The sequence below is a fragment of the Gambusia affinis genome, linkage group LG13, assembly GCF_019740435.1.
Source record: "Gambusia affinis linkage group LG13, SWU_Gaff_1.0, whole genome shotgun sequence".
Classification (NCBI taxonomy): domain Eukaryota; kingdom Metazoa; phylum Chordata; class Actinopteri; order Cyprinodontiformes; family Poeciliidae; genus Gambusia; species Gambusia affinis.
This window is the reverse complement of record NC_057880.1, coordinates 16,870,770-16,893,190: the sequence shown is the minus strand read 5'-3', so window position 1 is coordinate 16,893,190 and position 22,421 is coordinate 16,870,770. Positions and strand designations below refer to the sequence as shown.

General features: G+C 36.2%; 2 protein-coding genes across 7 annotated transcripts in view; one reads left to right on the top strand and one right to left on the bottom strand.

Annotated features, from left to right (window-relative positions):
- The window catches only part of LOC122842560 (collagen alpha-1(XIX) chain-like), a 128,542-nt gene extending 120,137 nt beyond the window's left edge, over window positions 1–8,405 (bottom strand). For all 5 annotated transcript variants that reach the window (XR_006372582.1, XM_044136543.1, XM_044136544.1 and 2 more), the window contains exons 1-4: window positions 8,291–8,405; window positions 3,249–3,373; window positions 2,886–2,960; window positions 2,704–2,803 (exon numbers count right to left, since the gene is read on the bottom strand). Coding sequence is in view for 4 of the 5 variants with exons in the window: in XM_044136543.1 (XP_043992478.1) it covers window positions 2,704–2,803; window positions 2,886–2,960; window positions 3,249–3,339 (266 nt within the window). In the remaining variant the exon portion in view is untranslated. The remainder of the gene's footprint in view (window positions 1–2,703; window positions 2,804–2,885; window positions 2,961–3,248; window positions 3,374–8,290) is intronic.
- A 10,124-nt stretch (window positions 8,406–18,529) lies between these two features.
- Window positions 18,530–22,421, top strand: part of lmbrd1 (LMBR1 domain containing 1) — a 57,714-nt gene continuing 53,822 nt past the window's right edge. Inside the window, exon 1 of one of the 2 annotated variants that reach the window (XM_044136394.1) lies at window positions 18,530–18,641. In XM_044136394.1, the coding sequence (XP_043992329.1) occupies window positions 18,576–18,641 (66 nt within the window). In that variant the 5' untranslated portion in view covers window positions 18,530–18,575. Of the gene's footprint in view, window positions 18,642–19,517; window positions 19,657–22,421 lie in introns of those variants that run through there. The other variant, XM_044136395.1, reaches the window with a different exon arrangement.

The window sequence follows — 22,421 nt, the reverse complement described above, 5'->3', positions numbered from 1 at the left end:
CATGATCAGTTAAAAGGATCTCCAGGATAACCACGTTTTCTGGAAAATTAGTCAATTGGGTTTTGCCAGGCTGATAGAGAAGTGACAAAACAGCCACTAATTACTGAAAAACACAAACGGAAAACAATCACAGAACACCCTGATTCCATATCATGTTTTTCTGTCTTAATGGGTCATGTACCAAATTATGACTATATGTGGCTGCTTGCAAAAGAAATGACAGCTCATTTCCTATTTCAAGATGAAAAATTACTCTCTGTCAAAGAGAACCTGCTGCCAGTTTCACTTAAAGGTTCTGATTGTCTCACAAATGTGTAAACAACATTGGCAATTTTGAAAGCCGACCCTCAAAGCATATGAAAGCCTAAATTTGAATAAGCACACAATAATGAGCCTGCATTCTGGCTTTACAACTCATTATGCTGCACAAAGAAACAAGCAAAAAGCTCCACTCAAGTGTGGCTGCCTGCTTTCTAACATACAACAAACAAGGAAACTCATTTGCAAAACCTTTAAGCAAAGAAAACTATATTCTTAAAAACACTCATTATCCTTACTGCACAAGAAAATCTCCAGTGTAGATTGCAGTGACATATTCAACTGCAATTTAATAAATGAATCATATATGGTTATAAACACGGGTTAAGATGTAAACAGACGTAGACGAAACACAGATGTTTCTAAAGAGAGTGAGCAACTGTTACTAAACTTTACCGCTGTATGGATGAGTGCACGGTGCATTATGGCAGGCAATTTGTCACTTCACATAACTGCTTGAAGAGTGTGTCAGCCGTGATCTATGTCCCATAATGTGCACTGTGTCGAGGCGCTGGCTGATCGTCAGCTGGATCTGGAGTATAAAGCATGGGGCTGCACTGCATATCCCCCCCCCCAGAGTATAGTGAGCAATGCTTTTTGCGGCAGGGGCAGCAGCTGAGGGTGCTTTGTTCTATACGTGCAACTGCCCTCACCTTCCCTCCTGAGCTGATGTGCTCTGTCACCTGTCAAAGTACTTAGATAATTGGATATGAGTGGGATCACAGCCTTGCCACTATAACCAACAACATTGCCAGCAGCGTCCCTGTGAAACCAACATCTACTTGCGTTAGGGGTCCAGCCTGAGTGAGAGGACTTAAACATAAATGTATTTTCAGTTGGCTGACAGAAGGGAAAAGCAGACCGCAAATCATCTGGCTCAAAGATACGTTAAACCAGCAAGCAGGAGGGTGGCAGTAAATGTTTACAAGTGCATGTAAAAATACTAAAAATACCCAGCCCTCCTTGAAGAATGACAGTATTCACTTTGAGTGTTATAACCAAAGGACAGGAAAGAATGATTGTCTCCAGAACTTCCAGAACAGTAAGAGTAAGCAAAGTCATAAATGACGTAGGCCTTCATAATACATTAAATAAGACGGCCACTTAAACAAATTCTCATTAGCATAGAAAAATCTTACCGTCCACCCAGTTAGCTGGAGAATAATGATCTCCCAGAAAAACGACACCTAAGTGTGTCATTTACAGAGTTATTTTAATATTCCTACCTTATTATACATAATCTGGATTTTATGTCCCTTTACGTCCCACATTCAGCCTCAAGGAGATTTCTTGAATAAATGCAATATATATTAATTCAAATTATTCTCTGTCAGCGAGTTCACCTCACTGCTTGCCCTTACTAAATGAGGTAAATGGGACTTTTGCTCTGAACATGATATATGTGGGTTTGTCTCAGTTCAACTCTTACATGAATTTTGTAACGATACAATTTCTCCGATAAAATCACCAGATCTGAATACAAGAAAACCACCCATTGTCCATCCAAGATCAGGTAGCAAACATAACCAGACATCCTTCTTACCAGAGACAATCTCCAGGACATTTGTGTTTGGGGAAAACTAAAGCATTTCTAGGTCAGAAGGGAGATGTAGATCCTCCTGCAAATTCTAACATTTCCTTGGTGTCACTAACCAAAATAAAATGCCCAGAAAACCTTCAAATGAATGCACCCACAAGGGATCTTGATTAGATATCTGAACCACTTTAAGTTACTTTTGATACAGCAGAAAATCAGCTCTGCTTTTAATCACCGGTGCATGCAAAATGTCATGGCTTGAGGATAGCAATAGAATCACATCATCTGCAAAAAGCAAATATGAGACTCTGAGGTTCCCACACCAGATAATATCTTCTATACGAGTACACGTTCATGTTGTTCATGAACATCACAAACAGGAATTGGTGACAAGCATCAGCACTGGTACAGTTCACTTTACACTGGTAACAAGCCAGACTTTGTGCAGACTCAACTCTTGCTGTGCTCCGACAAAAACTAAAAAGCCCTAGCCAAGCACCACACACTGCCACAGCTACCCAAACAATGTACATTTTAGAATAATTGTTAGAACTCCTGAGCCACAAATCCCATGTTGACTGAACAGCCACACTCCCATGACCATCTCAGTAATTATGCATAGTAAAGGTTTGGCTCACTATACCATGGTCATGGAAAATAACAACATAGTGAATCCCAGGTCAGAGCATTTCTTTTGCAATTCACTGAAGTATGCTTTCAAAGAAAGGCCCCAAAATGTTATTCCTCAATAACTGGAACATTCTCCCCTGTTCTCTTTTAAATCAATATTACAGGAAGAAAAACAATAATCTGCAATAGGACATCCAATTTTTTAAAAATCAACTTACTTTGTTGGTTTTATAAGAGGGCTGTTTCCCAGTCGAAATGATGGCAGTTCTTCTGTAACTGTTCCCTTTCGGAGAAGAAATTTTTCTGTGAGATCAAATCCTGTGAACAAAGCCATAATGTGTCATAATATAAACTTATAGTAGAGTTCTCAATGGATAAAATATTTTATATCAGCATTTACCCGTAATCTGTAAAGGACGGTCCAAAACATCAGAAAATCTGTAATCCTCAACACTCAAAGAGGGACATACACCACCTATAGAAAAGCAGCCAAGAAAAATGTTTTGAGACTATGTTTTAAATTGTGCATTCAAATTGTTTTTCTGAATGCAGAACTTCAATGAATTAATGTCAGACATTCTGCCTTAATCTCCTTGGTTATTCCTTTAAATTTTAAATAATACTCATAAAGATTAATAATTTTTTACAGGTTACACACTCCATTGCTAAATCTTTCATGCATCACATTTATCATTAAATGGTATCATTTTTTAAAGCGTTTCAGAACGTCAGATGAAAAGGAATTACCAACAAACTAATATACCTGTTTGTTCGCTCACAACCATTCCAAAAGCACAGGGAACTGAGTTCACAATCCAAACGAAAGCAACCCATCTTATCAAGTAGCAATTCATGGCTCTGATGCTGAAACGCAGCCCACCTGCAAAGCTGCAAAAAAGTAGAAGAACATTGCTTTAAAATTCATTTTAGAAATACTGATATAATTCAAGTATATAGCTAATTTTGAATAAATGCATAAATACTGTCATTGATGTCAACAAATGTACAACCCAAGGATCAAGACAGTGTACTATTGGAGTAAGGTTTTCTGGGGTGATGAAGTTTACAAAAAGCTTCAGGAAGCTGCTAAAAGACTTCTACACCTTAAACTTTCATGATATTCGCAAAACCGTGTAGGCGCTATTCAACCTTGTCCAAACACATCATTTCTAAAAAAAACTGAAAAAAATAAACAGACTTGCTTTTAAGTCAAGAAAAGCAAGGACCAAACCTTCAAAGAAGTATTTAAAACTTATTTCAATGTGCTAAACAAAATGGCTTAAATCTTTGATATCTGAAGAGTTTAAGAAGTATATTTTCAAAAAGATCCTTTCCACATAAGGATTTTGCTACACTAATGTTGAGAATTTATAACATTTATTTGAGGTCATTTAAGGGTTTTGGAACAATTTTGGCAATCCATAACAATATCATCTTTTGATGTTATCGTTATCCATCTGTGGATTGCTTAGCATTTTTGATAAATAGCTTTCTTGTATGTCATACCACAGTCAATATTTCATTCAGTTTTTTCCGGCAATGTCAGTTTGTTAATTGCCTTCATGTACATTATGTAAATTGTTAGTTTTATGTCAATAAGTTCTCACAAGATTTGCTTCTTAAACTCCTTTTTACTGCTTTTGTCTTAAACATCCAAGTATCTCTGTTATTTATGGCTATGTGATTGTAATCAATGAGGTTTCTTGAATTTTATTTGTAAATTAACCATTGATAAGTTCACACTTACCAATTGCAGCCAGATTGAGCGCAAAAAATTGAGACCTGTTTATTTGACCCTGACTGAGGTGAAGTTGTGTTGGCTCCCCTCACACAATTACACACTCCTCCAGAGTTTACTCCATCTAACACCAATTTTTGTGCCAACTCACCATGCCAACCGATCACTAACACTTCCCCGAAAACCATGCAGTGTGAACAAAGCTTAACCCTGAGCTGCTGTTAGTTAATTAGCCAATAATACTCCTGCAAACATACAATCCAGTGAAAGTTGCAGGTGGAAACTATTCATTAGTTGATTAGGGGGGTTGAATTCCATTAAACCAGTGACACACACAGCACTATACAACATCTAAATGAGCAAGGATAGGTTTAATATTTGAACCAATGAAATACAGAGATATACATTGTTACTTTCTTGTATTGCTATTAGTTGTTAGCACTAAAATAATTTGCAAATGCCAAATGTTTTCTGACCTGCAATTAAATTTAGAGTGCTCTCATCTCGGATGTAATACCTTCTCCAGTTACGAGTTCCAATTTCCAAGGCGAATAGAACAAAGCGTTGGGTGTAATAAGGATCCTATCTCGCATAGGTGAAATGCATTTGGTTGTAATCAAGTAAACCAATTAGCAGCTAATGACAACAACAAACCAGTGACAGTCATCCTTTTAATAGGCAGTCCTGCTTCTACAACATAATCCAGACACTCCACAAAGCCCACCTTTTTTGTCAAATGAGGCAAACACTATTAAGCAAATACAGTCATTTCTTAATTCAGAAAATTATGTAGTGCTTTTACTTTTTCAAGACTTACTGAGTATAAAGAATGTTTGTTTGTTTTTTGTTATTTTGTGGCAAGCAAAATCTGCTTAATATGTACTGTTTTATTTGTCTGTTTCCTGTAAATGGAAATCAGCAAAACATTTATGCCAATAACTTTGTTTTCTCTGTCTGCTGATGGCATTATTTTGTTCAGTGTTTGATTATGTCTCCTTCCTTGGAAACAGTTATGAAAGAAATTACTGCTGCAAATAAGATATATAAATGCTACATTGTGTCATAACAAGGATTTAATTCAGACCTGTTGAGATGACTGAGCTGACCTCAGTATTGGTATATATTCAGATATGCATTCGGACCTGTTTATCTTATAAAGTGCTACGTGATGAAACTTGTAGTGAACTTGCACTGTATAAATAAACTGAACTGGATAAATAAATTGAATGTTAAACAATTCCTAGAATTCCTAAAAGAAACACACATGTGTGGCATCAGCTTTGAAGGATTGCTTTCCAGTATCTTGCCCAAACATGGCTACTACTGTCCCAAAATGACCTAATGGCAAAGGATTCAAATCTACAGATGTTAAGGTAAAGGATGATGTTATCATTCATACACAGTGGATATCTTGTTGCAACAACAACAAAAAACTTCTAATTTATTATTACTAAAGGAGAGAAGTCGTATTATGGAATTAATAGTTCCTTTGAGTTTGATAGATTTGTCAGTATTGGCCCAGCAGATGAAAATTCAAATAATGATAAACAAAAGCAAAAATAGCTTTAGAATGAAGTGTGTTTTTTTGGGGGGGTTTTAAGTGTGCGGGGCAAACCATGCACAGACAGGGTAAAATATAACAATACAGAGAGAAGATAACAGTGATCGCTTTCAGCGATCACACTAATTAATAGCAGGGAGAGGCGAACAATGGGCTAAACATACAGGCCTATTATCCTGGTTGCAGTAGTAACCGACTTTAATTAGTTTCATTCAGCTCACCAAGAGAAACTGCTGGACTTCAATGTTGTAGCTTAGAAAGTTTATGACAGAAACTTCTAAACAATTCTTACATCTAAAAAGGGAAAATGTCTGTTATATTTTGTCTTTTGATTGGGTTTCTTAGCTTTAATGAAAGTTGTACTACTGTGGAAATAAACATTTCACCCTAATGGCAAATTATGCTAAAAGCTATTAGAAATAATTTACTCCTGACTAACATGTGTAATCAGAGGTTTCAAAAGGTGCCAGTCATCAAGGAGTCTGCACCTTTGTGCTTTTCATTCCTATGATATCATTAGCATCTAAGACCCTGTGATGAATGTAGATGTCAACAGTATACAACAGTAAGATCGTTACCCCGTAGCTTTGTTTGTGTTAAACTGCTGTAGCTTGTTAGCCAAGGTGACCTTATAAAATAGTCAAACTTTAGAATGGCTCTTAAATGAGTACTCCATCTTTTACAACTAATTGCATAAATGTACACACCCTTAAAATATTTTATTAAAATAAATTTTTGTTTTAATCACACCTTAAAAATACTATTTTAAGGGTGTGAATAAAAGGATTTTTTATTTTTTTATTTATTTTTTTTTAAAGACCTGAATCTGATTAACCTGAAATAAATTTCAGCTATCCTACTTGGGGTTTTGTGGCATTTAATCATGCAGAGCTTAGCTTAAAATCGAGGGTCATGATGCCACCTAAACAGGAAGCTGAAATAATGTTTCCAACTCTCTCTGTGTGTGGCTTTCATAATACAAAACTCTTGATCTCTGTCTCTTGTCACTCTGGCGTGTTTTGATCTAGGCAATTTCTGAAGCGGTCTTCATCGAGGATGTGACTTGTAAGGATGAAAGTTCGGAAAGACATTTGCCTAAGCTGCCAAACAAATCTTCAGGATTCCATGCATACCAGAGTATAAGCATCACTGTGGATGAAGTAGCTGTGGATGAGTTTCTAAATTGAAGCAGTATTAGATGTGGGTAATTTCTGAACTGAAGAAAACTTGCACGTAAACATAATGGTAACACCTAAAAGAGAAAATGGTGTAAAATACCATAAAGAAGCATATATATATTATTTATTTTTTTTTTTTCAAAGTAAAGAGTAACTTTCGAGCCTCAGTTAATTGACTATAATACCAGATTGAATAACCAGTTTAACCATCTAACTTTAGCAGCAATGCATCTGTAATGCCAGTAAAATTACCTGGCTAATACTTCTAAGGTGTAGCTCAGTATCTCTTTTGTGGGCAAAAGCCACAAAACTCAACAAAACACAGATACTAACTTAATTTATTTGTACACTGCAACTAGTAGCACTTCTTCATTTAACTTTCTTTTACTCCTTCACTGTCTTGTCCAAATAAATATTCCTGCCGAGATTAATTTCTATGGGTGCACATGCTCATCTCCCATTGGATCATAAAGTTTTGTGCATGCAGGCCCGCAGAAGGCTGTCATGGCATTTGGAGATGAGGCGAGTGCCACTTAAAACTTCAAGCATGCATGGGTAGTAGAGAAGCAGCCCAGCGCAGGTATCACATGTCTGTCTGTGAGAAGGCGTTATGTTATTCCTGTGTAGCCTAGTTTTGCAATGCAAAACATTGCACTGCATTTACTGCTTTTCCACACCTTCAAATAAGACTGTTTTTCTACAAAAAAAGATTTCAGGTTCTTCCTTAAGGTACAGACAGCAGAGATGGTGAAACATCTGCTGTCAGCCTGCATCGATTTATATTCTAAATCGACAATGTAGCAGCCAAGTCATTGTGTCACAGCTTGAGAAAAGAGCCCGGACAAGACTCAGGCATTTAACTTTCTCTCCATCATCCCCTCAGACACTTTTTTCCGTCAATGCAGTGTAGTTTAACACTAAGCGGTCGCTATGGAAAGAAGCGTCTTTCCCTGCCCGAATGCTGATTGGCTGCATGCTTATATTCTTTAATAACCACCAAATCTAGAGCCGTCTTCAGATAACGACATAATCTTACACTTTTTTGTGAGCAAGTTTTGCAAAGAGACGAATTACACGTTTGGCTTGTCGCGGCAGAGAGAGCGTTTGTAAAAGAGAAAGACAGCAGCTCATGAGACATGTGCCTTGAAGTTAGACCGTTCAGGACAAATAAAAACAAAAATAACATTAATTTCATAGGACCAGAGAAAACAAAATAACACCGTAATAAAGCGAGTTTTGGTGTTATTCCCAGTATAAAAATATATCATTAAAAAAATATATATATATAACTTATAATGGAATATTTTAATGAGTAAGGGATTACTTACAGGTGCTGATAAACTTTCCTTTAAAGCAAAAACAAATCAAAAGCAGCAATAACACCATAATCCATGCGTGATAACGATCAGACCAGCTCCGGATTCCGGGACTTGGAAATAAAAGTCACAGTGGGATCGCCCGCTCCGATCGCGGTCCTTTTTAGTTGCACTGAGTGGCCCTCCCACTCTGTCATTATTACTGAAATACACTGACAGAGACTTCTGCAAACACTCTGAAAGCTTTCTTATTAGGGGAAAATTAATGCCCTAAGGCAGTTCAAACAAGCGCTCTTATTAACAGAGCAGGTGCGGGAATTAACTACCGTTTGATGTATTGTGATTTATTCCAAATTGAATGTAGAAAGGCCTGAATCGTATGGATTTGCTCGCCTTTAATGTGGCTTTTTGTGTCTTGTTTGCAGTAAGTGCTCCCCAGATTAAAAGTGAATGTGAAAATACAAAAGGTGCTCACACCAGAGTTTTTATCTTGGTCCAAGTCATACCTGGCTTTTCATCATGTAGACAATGAAGCTTGCCAGCAACGACAATTACACCATATTATGAGCCCCATACACTCTGATTATCCGACATAATCCATTGACAGCAGTGGGTTCTTACATAAATGTGACCCTGGGCAAGCCCCTCTTTCTACTTCCCAACACTTACAGAAAGATGAAGAAGCCAGCATAGCAAGAAAATAACTTTTTTGTAATGTACTAATGTTCAAACATTAAGAACACACAAAAAATGCTGTTTAAACTTAAACCTTGTTTTCTAGAACAATAATTTTCAATGTAATAAAAAGTAATTCACATAAATCTATATAGTGTGTTTTCACAATTGTCTCAGTCTCAGATGGTTCTAATGCCTAAAAAGATTCAAAAAGTTTTCACAAATGAAATATATATTTTTCATAAATTGTAATAGCTGTTTTAAAGCATTTATGCTTAGTATCCCATGATCAAATTCAGATTTGGTTAACTGAAATATTTTAGGCTTTGACCCAGAGAAACTGATATGTTTTTGAAATTCAATTAAAAATGATAAAAACCTTTTAATCTGGTACTTCAAATTAAATACCAATATTTGTTCCTCAATGATTAGAAATATAATCATCCACTATTGTACAGCAAGCCTTTTTGTTTTTGGAATATTTTAGGTGTTCTATGTTGCACAGTAGAGCTCAAGTGAGCATTGATCAATGTAAAATAATCTATGGATAGTTAAGTGGGCATAAAATGTTTCCCAGCTCTGACAAATACAAAATTATTAGATTAACTTTAAATTATGACTTCTTCACCATTAACTTTCATTGGTTTTTCCTAGAATGTTTACAAATGAGATATTAGGGGTTGCTTATCAACTTATAGATATCAATGTCACTTTTTACAAATACTGGATGCCTCTTGCACAAACAGATTTCTGAACTGGATAGCTTTATCTAAATCACTGACGCATCTGAACAAAATAGGTAAATAATGGTATCTGGAAGCTCCAACTTGAAGAGTTAGCTGGCAAGCAGAAACTTCATATTTACATGAAAATAACATAGGTGTATTTTTTAATGCACATCATGTTGAGTCGGTGAATGTTGTCCTTCAACACGTTCTGTGCTAATTAAATCTTTTGTGGGGCTGTAAGCATTAATATAGTTTGGATGTATGTTGTGTCAGCCTCGTCTGCTCCTATCCTTTTGCCATTGTAGCAAAATAGCATGCTATTTTAGTGAAAAGATTAAAACACAATACTACACTTAAATATGGAAGCCACCAGCTTGAACATTCACTGTTAAGCTGAATGTCAACATGTTTACAGGTCCTGTGAGTGTTCTCTGCAAAATTAAATCCAGTGAAAACTGGATTTTCTTGACATGCCAAATACATAAGCCAAACTAAATAAAATAAATAAATAAATAAAGACACTTTCACATCAGCTTTCCTAAAGTGAGCTCCAACAAATCAAAGTTTCCAACAGAGAGAAACAGGTGTTCAGGCTGCACACATGCTAATGTTTAGACAGATGACATTAACTTGCCCTCCCTGCCCCCACCATCTTTAAAATAACAGCAAATTTCCAGGATTGTTCCGAAACGAATGCAATAAGAATGACTTAGCTTTTTTTGAGTGTCTGGATTTTCCTAAATCACTAAATCATCAATCTTGATTTAGGGAGACTACAACCACATACGCATACATGCATGTTCAGATTTGAGTTGCAGCAAGTCTTTCAGCCTTTACTATTCATGGGGAGACAGGGATTTTGAAAAATTACATGGTTTTTTTTCTTGACAGCATTCATTTGGGGATCTTAAGTTACTACAAGCACAAGAAATACTGTGAAAGCACATATATTGAGCCCTCCCTTGAGTTCCATCAGAGAGTTCTTCCTGCCATTGGCAATATGAATGACAATCACATCTCTTGTTATTCTTTCAGCTTTTATTTCAAATTGGTTTGTTTGGTTTTATTTTTGTTTTACCTTAAAATTTAAGTCATCAAAAAAAGCTATGCTTTTCTATAAAGTCTCTCACTGCTCCTGAGATTTACTGCAAAGAAAATGTCTCCAAAAACATGATATGCATTCTCTGCTATATTTCACAATTAATTAATTTCATTTATGAACATCCTCTTTTTTAAAGATTTTTTTTGCATCAAGCACCACAGGTGAAGGTCTACAAACAGTGCTGTGCTGGTAGGCCTTGTCAAGTTGTAATACAGAATGTGATGTATTCATTTTGACACAAACCATAATGTCTTCCTGCATGCACTCTATCTTGTTCATAATTCCAAACCTTATGCATGATGAAAGGAAATATGGAAACAGCAGGGTGTCCTAGATTGGCTTCTACAGCCTGAAGAGAACAGCATTTTATAACTGAAATATGCAATTTGTAGATAATTAAAGACATCACAACAAAATTTATATACACATCAGGATTTGCAACTTTGAATACACCACACTGCCTATATGAAGGAGTTTTAGTTTTAATCACAGCTGTAGGAATTTTGCCTATATTTCTTTACTGTTTTCACAAGACATGATGAGCATTCTGGGAATGGGAGGCATTATTTTTCCACCACATTCATTTGGACCTAATCCCACACTTGCTGGATTGCTAAAGAAAATATGGCGTTGCTCAGTTATGGGTGAGGCAGATTATGATGACGGCAGGGGTTCTGGTTGAGCTAACCTTAAAATCTTCACATAATCAAAAGCTGTCAGGAACTCTCACAAGTATTTCTTTGGCAGTCCCATTAAAAATGTGCTCATGGTGTCATTGGACAGACCATCCTGAGTCAATAGCATGTTGTTTCAAGCTGACAAATTGCTGTTGTTGTTTTTTTTTATGTGTGAACAGCTAAAAATTGAATCCCTCTTACTGAGGTACAGGTACAAATCTCAGTAGCTTTCAAGAATGTCTCTCTCAAAATATAAAAATATCAGTTTTCTAGCAGTGCCATTTGAGAGATATTTTTCATGACATTTTCACTATATTAGACATTAAAAAGCCAGATAACAGGGGGCTAAGGGAGCTCTGCCAAACAGCAGAAGGGCATACTGACTCTGACCCCAAGACATTCTTATATCTTTGGGGTTCCCTTGACAGAATCCCCCGAAAATCCACCCAAAGATGTGACAGAAAATGCCCTTTCAGAATTATGTGATACCCCTGTGATTTCTGTGCACTTATCTACAATCTGTTTTGTAAATTTGCATGAATGATTTGGGGAAGGCTCGCAGACTTTCCTTAAAAGAAAAAAACTGCTGTATCTTGCAAAAGAAAAACAGTGTCTTACATAAGACATTCATACGTCTTGAATCTTCCTCACATTTTTCACACTACAACCACAAAATGGAATAAGTCTTAGTGTAGTTTTATGCTATTAACCAAGGTGAATTCAAAGAAAAATGATACATACAAATTTAGAAACACACACACTAGAAAGAAATTTTGTAACTAACACAAAAATCTGAAAGGTGCGACATGTACTCATATTCACCACTTTACTCTGATTCCCTTAAATGAGCCCCAGCCTAAACAACTTCATTGATAATTAACCAAGTCAGTAACAATTTAACCTAGCATAAATCCAGCTGTTCTGTGAAGGCCTAAAACATTTGTCAGGGAACGTAAGTGAGCAAATACCACTATGGATATCACAAAACACAACTGGCATGTAGAAGTGTAGAAGTTTGCAGGAAGGAAATGAGATACTAAGAGGCCCATGAACTCTCTAGAGGACATGCAGAGATCCACAACTTGGGTGGGAGAATCTGTTGAACTATTAGCCATGCATTCCATGAATTAAACTTTGATGGAAGACTGGCAAGAAGGATTGTTGAAAGCCTTCAGATAACATGTGTGCGGTTTGCAAGATTTTTTTTGCGTAAATTCTGCACATAAAATAAGCACATCCCTGTGGTAAAAATATGGTGATGGCAGTATCAGGATGCTTTACTTAACAAGGACAGGGAAACTTGTCAGAGTATCTCAGAGATCAATACGGGGTAACAGGAAATAAATCTGTTAAATGGAGCAGAAGACATGAGGGTGTTGTAGATATTTTCCATAAAGCTGGATAGGATCCAAACCAACAACCAGAGCTGCGATGGAATAGTTTAAGAGTTGAAATGATCTAATTAAAGTCCAGACTGAGATTCTGAGGCAGCAGTTTAAAATGTTTTTCTCACTGACACTATTCAGTGTGATTTAGATTTTGCTTATTTAATAAGGAAACAAGTAAAAGTATGTACTCAGATATGCAGAAAATGTAGAGGCATAAACAAGAAAAATTGCAGCTGTAAATGCAGTTAAAAATGGGTCTAAATACAAAATCCCGCATTGACTTTGTTACAGTCACTGACCTCTAGGGGCTCTCTTCATGAAAGAGCTCTTTCTTTGTGTTTCAGTTCTACCTGGCTGCCACAGGTGTAATGTGTTGGAGCTCATCAGCCACCCCATAAAGAGCTTCATACCAGAGATGTCCGATCCCTTTTTCTCTGGGGTTTGATCTGACGTGATCTTACCTGTGAGCTGACTGTTTGTGGGGAATTAAAAGATTTTTGCTGTCAGCACATTGTGAAGCATCAAGTGTCTAACTAAAGTTGTGTTTCTATTCACAGTGGAAGCTGGTAGGGGTTCTCTGCCATTTTGTTTAACTGTTTTCTCCTGTTTTGTGGTTAGTCCAAGTTTTGTACTTTTTTTTTTATTTCCGTTCTCTTCTAGATAGTGTTTTATTTTTTATTTTATAATTATAAGGGGGGTGTTTTATTTGTTATTTTGGCCTTGGAGACCCAGAAGCTTAAAGCTTCCCTGTGTTTGTAGTGATTGAGATTTTACCTGAACTGTAAAATAAACTATATTTTGCTACTGACACCAACTGTTTAGGTTATCAAACTGATTTTTGTGTTACACCCAGTGCCAGAATTTACCCTTAGTAGTCTTGGGGAGGCAGGGAGGTTGTAAGAGACTTTCAGATTTTTTATTGTAAGTAATTTTACTTTATTTTAAATTACCATGCCGATTTAAAAAAAAAAAAAATGTTCACTAGTAGTTCTTTAAGCTACTAATGGATATCATTATATCATTATTGTAATGGTACTTTTTTTAGGATTCATGTACATATTGTGGATTTTTAAATCTGTGTTGCTTGGGAGCCTTGATGTTGGATTTGGACTATTTTAAAACTGTGTAAAGGCAAGATTATTTATACACTAAACCTTGGAACTAACAGAGACTGTACTTTCCTTTTGCCATGACAGCAATAACTTATTTGAGCAACGCTATCTATCAGTTTGTGAAGAGAGAAAGAAAAAGCTCTGCAATATAACTTTTTTCATTTATATTTTTAATGTGGCTATTCAAACGTTCATTCAATCTTCATAAAGAGCTATGTCAACAAGAAACATTCATTAGTCAGGACCCACTATCATCAGAGGTGATAATGAAACTTAACAGGTGGACTAAATCATATGATGAATTTGTGCTGGTCAGTACTTTAAATTATATTTAGTAAGTCCAAAAATGGTAATTATAAAATGTATTTCTCCTAATATTTTATGGTCATTTCTTTTAGCTATTTGTCTCCACACCATTCAGTTAAGTATGAACAGTTTTCAGTTTGATCAAATGATCATAATGAAATGCTTTGACATTTTAGACAGTGGCAGAAATTTACAGGTAAACTGATCTAACGCCATCAAATAGAATAAAAGCACTTTATCCACTAAAACAAACAAGAACGGTGCCTAATCTATCCTGCTTACGTAAATGGACTCCAGAGAAAGCAGATCCACAGGACAAATGAAAGACTTTTCTTGCTCAGCATAGTATCTGTTTCAACAGATGCAACATCCCATTTTAACTGACTATGCCTGAACATAAGCTCAGCAAACACTTGTGGCTAACCGTGGTTTACTTTTGCATGTGTACTCCTTCTTTCTATGGCTGAATCACTCCATTGTTGCTGAAAAGGTTTTGAGGCAAAACACCTGTCTCTTTCTCCTCACAATTTACTGTGTTTACATATGGCAAAGCATCAGACAAAGATTTCACATTATCTGTATGCCTACATAACCTTTCATGTGTTCATTGAAAATACAAGAACTCTGTTTACTATTTCAGAGAGTTCACCTGTGCATAAAAGCCAGGGGCATGGAGATAAAATATTTAATAGAATAAATAGATACAGTAACATTGTTTGTGTCATAACAACAAATTTGTCATTCTCTCAAGATTAATAAAAGAATATAAATTAATGGTAACCTTATCAAAGTGAAGTCTGGCTCTTTTTCGTCACTAAATATGTATTGGTTTCAAGCTTAGATTGTATTATTCATGACTACTTCACTTTATCTAATCTGTACAGATAACTACAGATTAGATAGTTATCTAGATAACTGTCTAATCACTACAGAGGTATTCTTTTCCTTTCCGTTTTTATGTATTCTTTTTCTTTGAATTCACCTTGGTATAGCATAAATCTACACTGACACTTATTGCATTTTTTGGTTATAGTGTGAAAAAATATGAGAAAGGTTCAAGGTGTATAAATGTCTTTTGTGAGACACTGCTTTTCTTTTGCAAGATACTGTAGTTTCTACTATGCTAGGTTATTAGATTGTTGTTAGATAACAATCTAATGACTACAGGTTATTAGTAGTTACACATGGCTCTCAACTTAATTTGAGAGCCATGTGTAAAGATTATGTGTAACAAAACATTAATACTGCATATCACCCTGAGCATACCACACCCAACCAACAAACATGATTTTGGTAGCATCATGCTATGGGGAAGGTTTTCATAGGGTGAAGGAGGCTGGTGAGAATTAATTGGACAATCTGCCACACTAAATAAAGGACAATCCCTGAAGTAACACTGTGAGTCCCTAAAAAGATTTGGGTCTGAACTATAAATATGCAAGGTATGGTTGAGGTAAAATTTAAAATAGATGTCCGTGCAGTCTTTTAGAATATGTGGTACTTCACAAAAAACTGAATAAAAATCTCACGCTCTAGATTTGCAAAGCAAAGAGACAGATTTGAAAAAGAATGACATGAGTTAAACAAAATTCCAACACAAAGTTGAACATTCAGCATTGAATATAATCAGTGACCTCAGATAAGTTCTGTAATGAAATCTAATAGATAAAAGAGTAATTTCAGTAAAAAAAAAAAAAAAAATCTTCTCAGTATGTGTGACTTTTTAAGTTAAGGAATACCATAGACAAAAAAAAAAAAAAACATAATACAGAAATCAATGTGCTAAACACAAAGATGGTTTGTAAGAGGGCTGAAAAGAATGGTGTTTTCAACAAAAGCTCGCTATTTCTAAAGAGTTACAGTTATGATAATCTTTTAGCCAATACTGCATATTTTATTCAAAATTATACATTGTGTTTCAGCCTTTAGTGATTAATCTTTAGTTTGCTTGCCACTAAGTTGGTGAAAATCCATTTTTACTGTAAAACATAAATATATAATTGCATTATGCCACAATGCTGTGGAACAGTTGTTAAAGTTAAGTTATTGTTTAAGGCAGAATAAAAAAGACACACAATCAAAACTGACAAAAAATGTAAAATACATTTTGATGTCTGATAAAACAATTCAAAAGAAAAGCAGAATTACAAATAATAAACAAGGTAATACACTATTGCACCGGAATGACTAAAGCCAACACCACACAGTTTGAATGCCGATAAAGAAAAATAATGAATCTTACTAGAAATCCAATAACATTTCAGCTCCCTGAAAATCATGCACATCCAAGAAAGAGGGGCACTGGAACAGATAAATGCCAGGAAGTAAGTAATTACAACCGCAAATCAAATACAAATGGAATACATCTACAGGCTCAGTATTTTACATTCCAGTTACACATTTAATATTAGATCTAGTTTAGTTTATATTGATTTATTTGTTTTCAATTTAGCTTCATATTTTAAATAACTTCCCCTTATTGAATATTTGGTTCAGTCTGACCACCTGTTCTCTATTATATGTATTTTGCGCTACTGAATAGTAGGACAAAATATGTTTTCATTTTAAATTATTTTATGAAGCCTTAGTCCTTTATTATATCTTTGGTAGTTTATTTTGGGAGCACTTGATTGGATTTTATGATGTTTTGCCTGTGCCTTTTGGTTATTGTTTTGTATACTGTTTACCAATGTGCATGTTGGCCTATTCTCATTTGAAAAAAAAAAAAATAAATATATATATATATATATCAAGGGACTTCCTGGTAAAATAGTGGTTAAAAAAAAACTTTACTTTTTTCTATCAACTCCATCCAGTTTCTTTGTCCTTTCTCAGGACTAAAAGTATTTTGTCAGGATGATGCTGCTACTGCAGGTTTTTCCATGTGAATTATGTTCAGAATATTATAGTTTTGAAAGTCAAAACAATTTTACTTTTGTGTTCTGATGTCTGTTCTTGTGTCTCATATTAAATATGGGAAACTGCAGACAAAACTCCTGGCTGTTATAACAATGGCTTTCTTTATGCTACTCTTGCATGAAAACCACATTTGTGGATTGCATAGATTTTTTTTTTGTCCTGTCAACATATTCTCCCACATATGCTGGGGATCTCTGGAACCCTCTAATCGCTGACAGGCCCTGCAAGGGTGTTGCTGGACCTGTCAGTTTAGGTGTATGAGCATGTCCTGACAGGTTTTCAGCTGTACAATGGACTTTCTGTTTTTTAAAAACAGATTTAAAAGTGTTTAAAAGGAATATGCTCAAAGTTTGGATTGTTGTCTTATACCATAATCACTGCTTTCAACTTCTCCTCAAGCTTAACTTTGATTTGTCTGGTGTGTCTCTTGGTCTTTGTAGTGTTCTTTGTTTACTAATGTTTTCTAACAAAACTCCAAAGAGGTTTCTTTGTTCACTAATGTTTTCTAACAAACCTCCAAAGACTTCACAGAACAGCTGTATTTTTTTGAGGTTAAATCACATACAGATGCATACATTTTGACTTCATGTTTTTAAGGAAAGTAAAGAGAACATAATGCACATCCCCCTTTTCAGTTTTATTTGTTGGAAATATTGAAACATTTGTTGTTTTTAATACACTGTAGTCTATGGTTGTGACAAGATAAAATGTGAAAATGTTCTAGGTGTATTAATGCTTTTAGAAAGTATTGTTTGTCTTTGTGGATTAGTATTGTATTTAAATACAAACCTTACAAATTCATAAATTTCCTTCAATTTTATATGCTAAAAACACAGGACGTAGACAGAAAAAACGTATGTTGTAAAGTGACAACCAAAATAAGTGCTTTACTTCCCTATATTTATTGTCCTTGCCTAGCTTTAATAATTTACTATACCATATGTTTCTTTAATGTGTAGTCTTTAAAATTATAGAGATTAGCTATTCCCATATTTAAACAAACAAAAAACAAATAAATAAATAAATAACTTTGGATCACCTGTGACCTTTGTTCACAATTACCATATTGCCTGATTTTCTACCATTGAAAGAAACGGGGACTTGTGTAATTTCACAATTTGCTTAGTCTTCCTTGTAATCTTACAACGTTTCAACTTGTAGAATCAAGATAATGATTTATTACCTTTTCCGTAACATAATAATGTTCATACATTTATGCTTACGCTCTTGGCTAAGCAGGTTTCCCCCAGCTTTGCTTTTATTTCGACACCTGGCTCCGTACAAACAAATCTTAGCATTCTATACTAAGTGCGGAGAATTTACGCAAGCTGCAGCACGCAAGGAGGTGACGTAACATGAACACGTGGGTTTGTTATTACAGGAAGTAAAGATGGCGGCTCAGTCCCTACTCTCAGAGTCTGTGATCGGATGGTCAATTTTCACAGTTGTTCTCCTGGTAAGCACATTAACATGACTTTTGGTCCCTTTATGAAAGACATAATTGTTACATATTTTAATTAGACTCGTTTTCCCGACGATTAATTCGGTTTTATTTTGCGCTATCTGCGCAATGTAGCTTCAGCGTATTAACGTCACTACTGGCTTTGGATTCGCTTTAGCCATGACACACTTTCAGACTCTTTAAATGTTCCGTTGACGGACTTAGTATTTGTCTTTAAACCGTTAAAGACACAACAGTATGAAACGTCGCAGTTTCACGAACGAGCCTGTGACTATTTATGTTGAATTGTTTTATTACATAACAAAATATGCACCTGAGGAGGATCTTCGTCAAGATTTAGGCGTTATTTTGTCTGATGTCATTCAGAGTCACGCCACTGAGAAAGGAATGCATTGTCGTGAACAAATTACCTTTTTATCTCTGCCCACTTTTCCGAGCGCTCTCATCTCTTATTTGGATGCAAAGCCTGCGTCATTACCTGGCAAAACAAGCAGCCAGAGGCTTAAAGCCTTTAATTGATTGATCTTGCCTGTGAATGGCAGACCTTGATATTAAGTAGCTGTTTTTTGCAGTGTCCGCAGTTGCAGCAGTTTGTGTCTAGAATACGATTAGATTTAGATAATTAGATTTAAAACCTGTCAAATCTCTCCTTTTTTAAAATTGTGGGGTGTCTGTTACCCTAGTAGTTTCAAATGGAGTCACTGGCTTGTTTAATTTACTTAAATCTATGTAAAAGTTTTTTTATGTAATTTCTAAAAAAAAAAAAAAAATGCATTTTTGCTTTGTATTAATCAGTCACTCTTTTGTTTTCTTTTAAACCACAGTTTTGTTACTGATCCTGGAAAATTGGTATAATATGTTCTGATCAGTTGGCTCTGAACAGCTTCAGATAGGCTTCTCTGTATGTGTAGACGTATGGACTCCCCACTTGTTTCAACACTTTGATAACATTTCTTTCTAATTTCTACACTGACATCCATGGACTTTTGCAACCTGAAAGCATATCTGGGTAAAACGTCAAACCTCTGTCTTCTGAATAAAGTATGATTACATTAAATCTTAAAGATTCATTTATTTTTTTATTTTTATTTTACTGGATTCTAGTAAAAAATCTGCTGCTTGAGTCCATTATCATATCTGGAATTTGTATATTTTTAAAAACGCTGATGCTAATGCTGCTAAGAATGACATTTTGTGCCAATATTTGTTTATTGGGGCCTGCCCATAGCAATGCATAAGGAGAGCAGTGACTGACTTGCGAAGCAAGTCAGTCACTGCCTCCATGCATTGCATGGCAGGCACCTATTGTTCTACACCCAATAGAATGTCTCTTTATTATTATTGGGGCCTGCCCATAGCAATGCATAAGGAGAGCAGTGGCTGACTTGCGAAGCAAGTCAGTCACTGCCTCCATGCATTGCATGGCAGGCACCTATTGTTCTACACCCAATAGAATGCCTCTTTATTATTTATTTTTCTTCCGTCTCCGTTAATGCGGCTCGTACCGCTGCGAGCCCACCCACAAAAGTGGTATCAAAGCGTGCGGCTCGAACCCGGCATTGGAGCTATTACTTTTGGTGGGATTTGGAGTTACCATGGCGACGTAAAGAGCAAGCGACCCCAAAATCACTCGAGCTCACCAGGTGCAAGTCTCGTCGTCAGGGGCAGGCAACCAGTAAATCCTGAAAATACCCTGGCCACGAGGATTTTTCGTGTCGTCATAACTTTATGTAGAAACGCCATTCAAACTTCATTTTGTAGATACGTCCGTGATCTCTTTTAAAGTGAAGACAGCACGTCAATATGTATTATGGTTTGTCCACAACTTCTTTCTAAGCGACCCAAAGTTTTGGATTTTTGGAAAAATCAGAGTGTGAAGGCCGCTCCGCTAGAGTGAGAGTCAGAGCGACATTTTGACCCCAAATCATTTTTTAACTCGCCCTCACGCTCACAAATATTGCATGATTGGTATCAAACTTGGTCATGACATTGATACGCGTGCCTGCTCCGGTCAAATGTTTTCAAAAATTATCTAGCGCTTACAGTTTTCTCTCCAGGTGCTTCAGAGCAAAGTCATGCGCCAGGGTAGCAGACAGATCTCACTGATTCACTTCCATGTATTTCTGAAAAATTACAGACCTTGGCACACACTTTTTTTATCTCATCGCTGTTAATACTGTGAGTGAGGTAGAGATATGAATGGCGGGACTATGTGAGACGACAAATAGCCCTCTCATATGCTTCAAACGGTTTTCGAATATGTATTACGGTTCCCGAACGGGAAACTGTTTTTTGCAATGCTTTTTTTAGTCAAACTGGCTGGCTCAAACAGAGAATTGTCTCCCCCTGGATGTCTCACTCACAGCTGGCAGAGAGGATTATTTACCATGGCAACGGAACCCAGAGCAGGGAGAGGTGCTGAGGACTACAAATACGCATCACTGTAGTTCGAACTACTAGTTCAGTTAAAACAGAGGAGGACTGAGCTGGCCTTTAGAAAAACTTGCTGCTATGGGCTGTATATAACTAATTTAACCCTGTCACTGTTACACATGGGATGAGTTTGGCCCTTTGAAATGAAGCTTACTGAAAATTTCAAAATAAAAGCCCTTGAAAATTTTTACATCAGGTCATTGCTTTTTTGAGCCTTATATGACTGATTTAATCCAATGACTGTTACACATGGGATGACTTTGACCCTTTCAAATGAAGCTTAACAAAAATTTCAAAATAAAAGCCTTGGCAATTTTTACATCATGTAATTGCTCTTTTTGGCTTTATGTGACTGGTTTATCCAAAGCAAAAAAATTTGCTCATTTTAGCTAATACACTTACTTTATCATACTGAATGTTGCATGTCCAGCTTACTTAACATTCTTGTGATTCTCCACATGCTATTGATTACATTGCAGCTTTCTTTAGCATTGATGCTAATTCTTAGCATCACAACGCTGGGTCCAAACCGACGGGCACACTTTGGCAGGCCCCAGTTAAATTTCTTCAGGAATTTTCTAGTTATTCTTAACTTATTCTTCCGTCACCGTGAATGCGGCTCGTACCGCTGCGAGCCCACCCACAAAAGTGGTATCAAAACGTGCGGCTCGATCCCGGGAGGTGTGCTATTACTTATGGTGGGATTTGGAGTTTCCATGGCGACGAACAAAGCAAAAAACGACCCCAACAACACTAACGAGCTCACCAGGTGCATCTCTCGTCGTCACGGGGACGAGGCAACCAGTAACTCCTGAAAATACCCTATTTTTGAGGATTTTCTGTGTAGTCATAACTTTATGTAGAAACGCCATTCAAACTTCATTTTGTAGATACGTCCGTGATCTCTTTTAAAGTGAAGACAGCACGTCAATATGAATTATGGTTTGTCCACAACTTCTTTCTAAGCGACCCAAAGTTTTTGATTTTTGGAAAAATCAGAGTGTGAAGGCCGCTCCGCTAGAGTGAAAGTCAGAGCGACATTTTGACCCCAAATAATTTTTAACGCTCACAAATATTGCATGATTGGTATCAAACTTGGTCATGACATTGATCGCGTGCCTGCTCCGGTCAAATGTTTTCAAAAATTATCTAGCGCTTACAGTTTTCTCTCCAGGTGCTTCAGAGCAAAGTCATGCGCCAGGGTAGCAGACAGATCTCACTGATTCACTTCCATGTATTTCTGAAAAATTTCAGACCTTGGCACACACTTTTTTATCTCATCGCTGTTAATACTGTGAGTGAGGTAGAGATATGAATGGCGGGACTATGTGAGGCGACAAA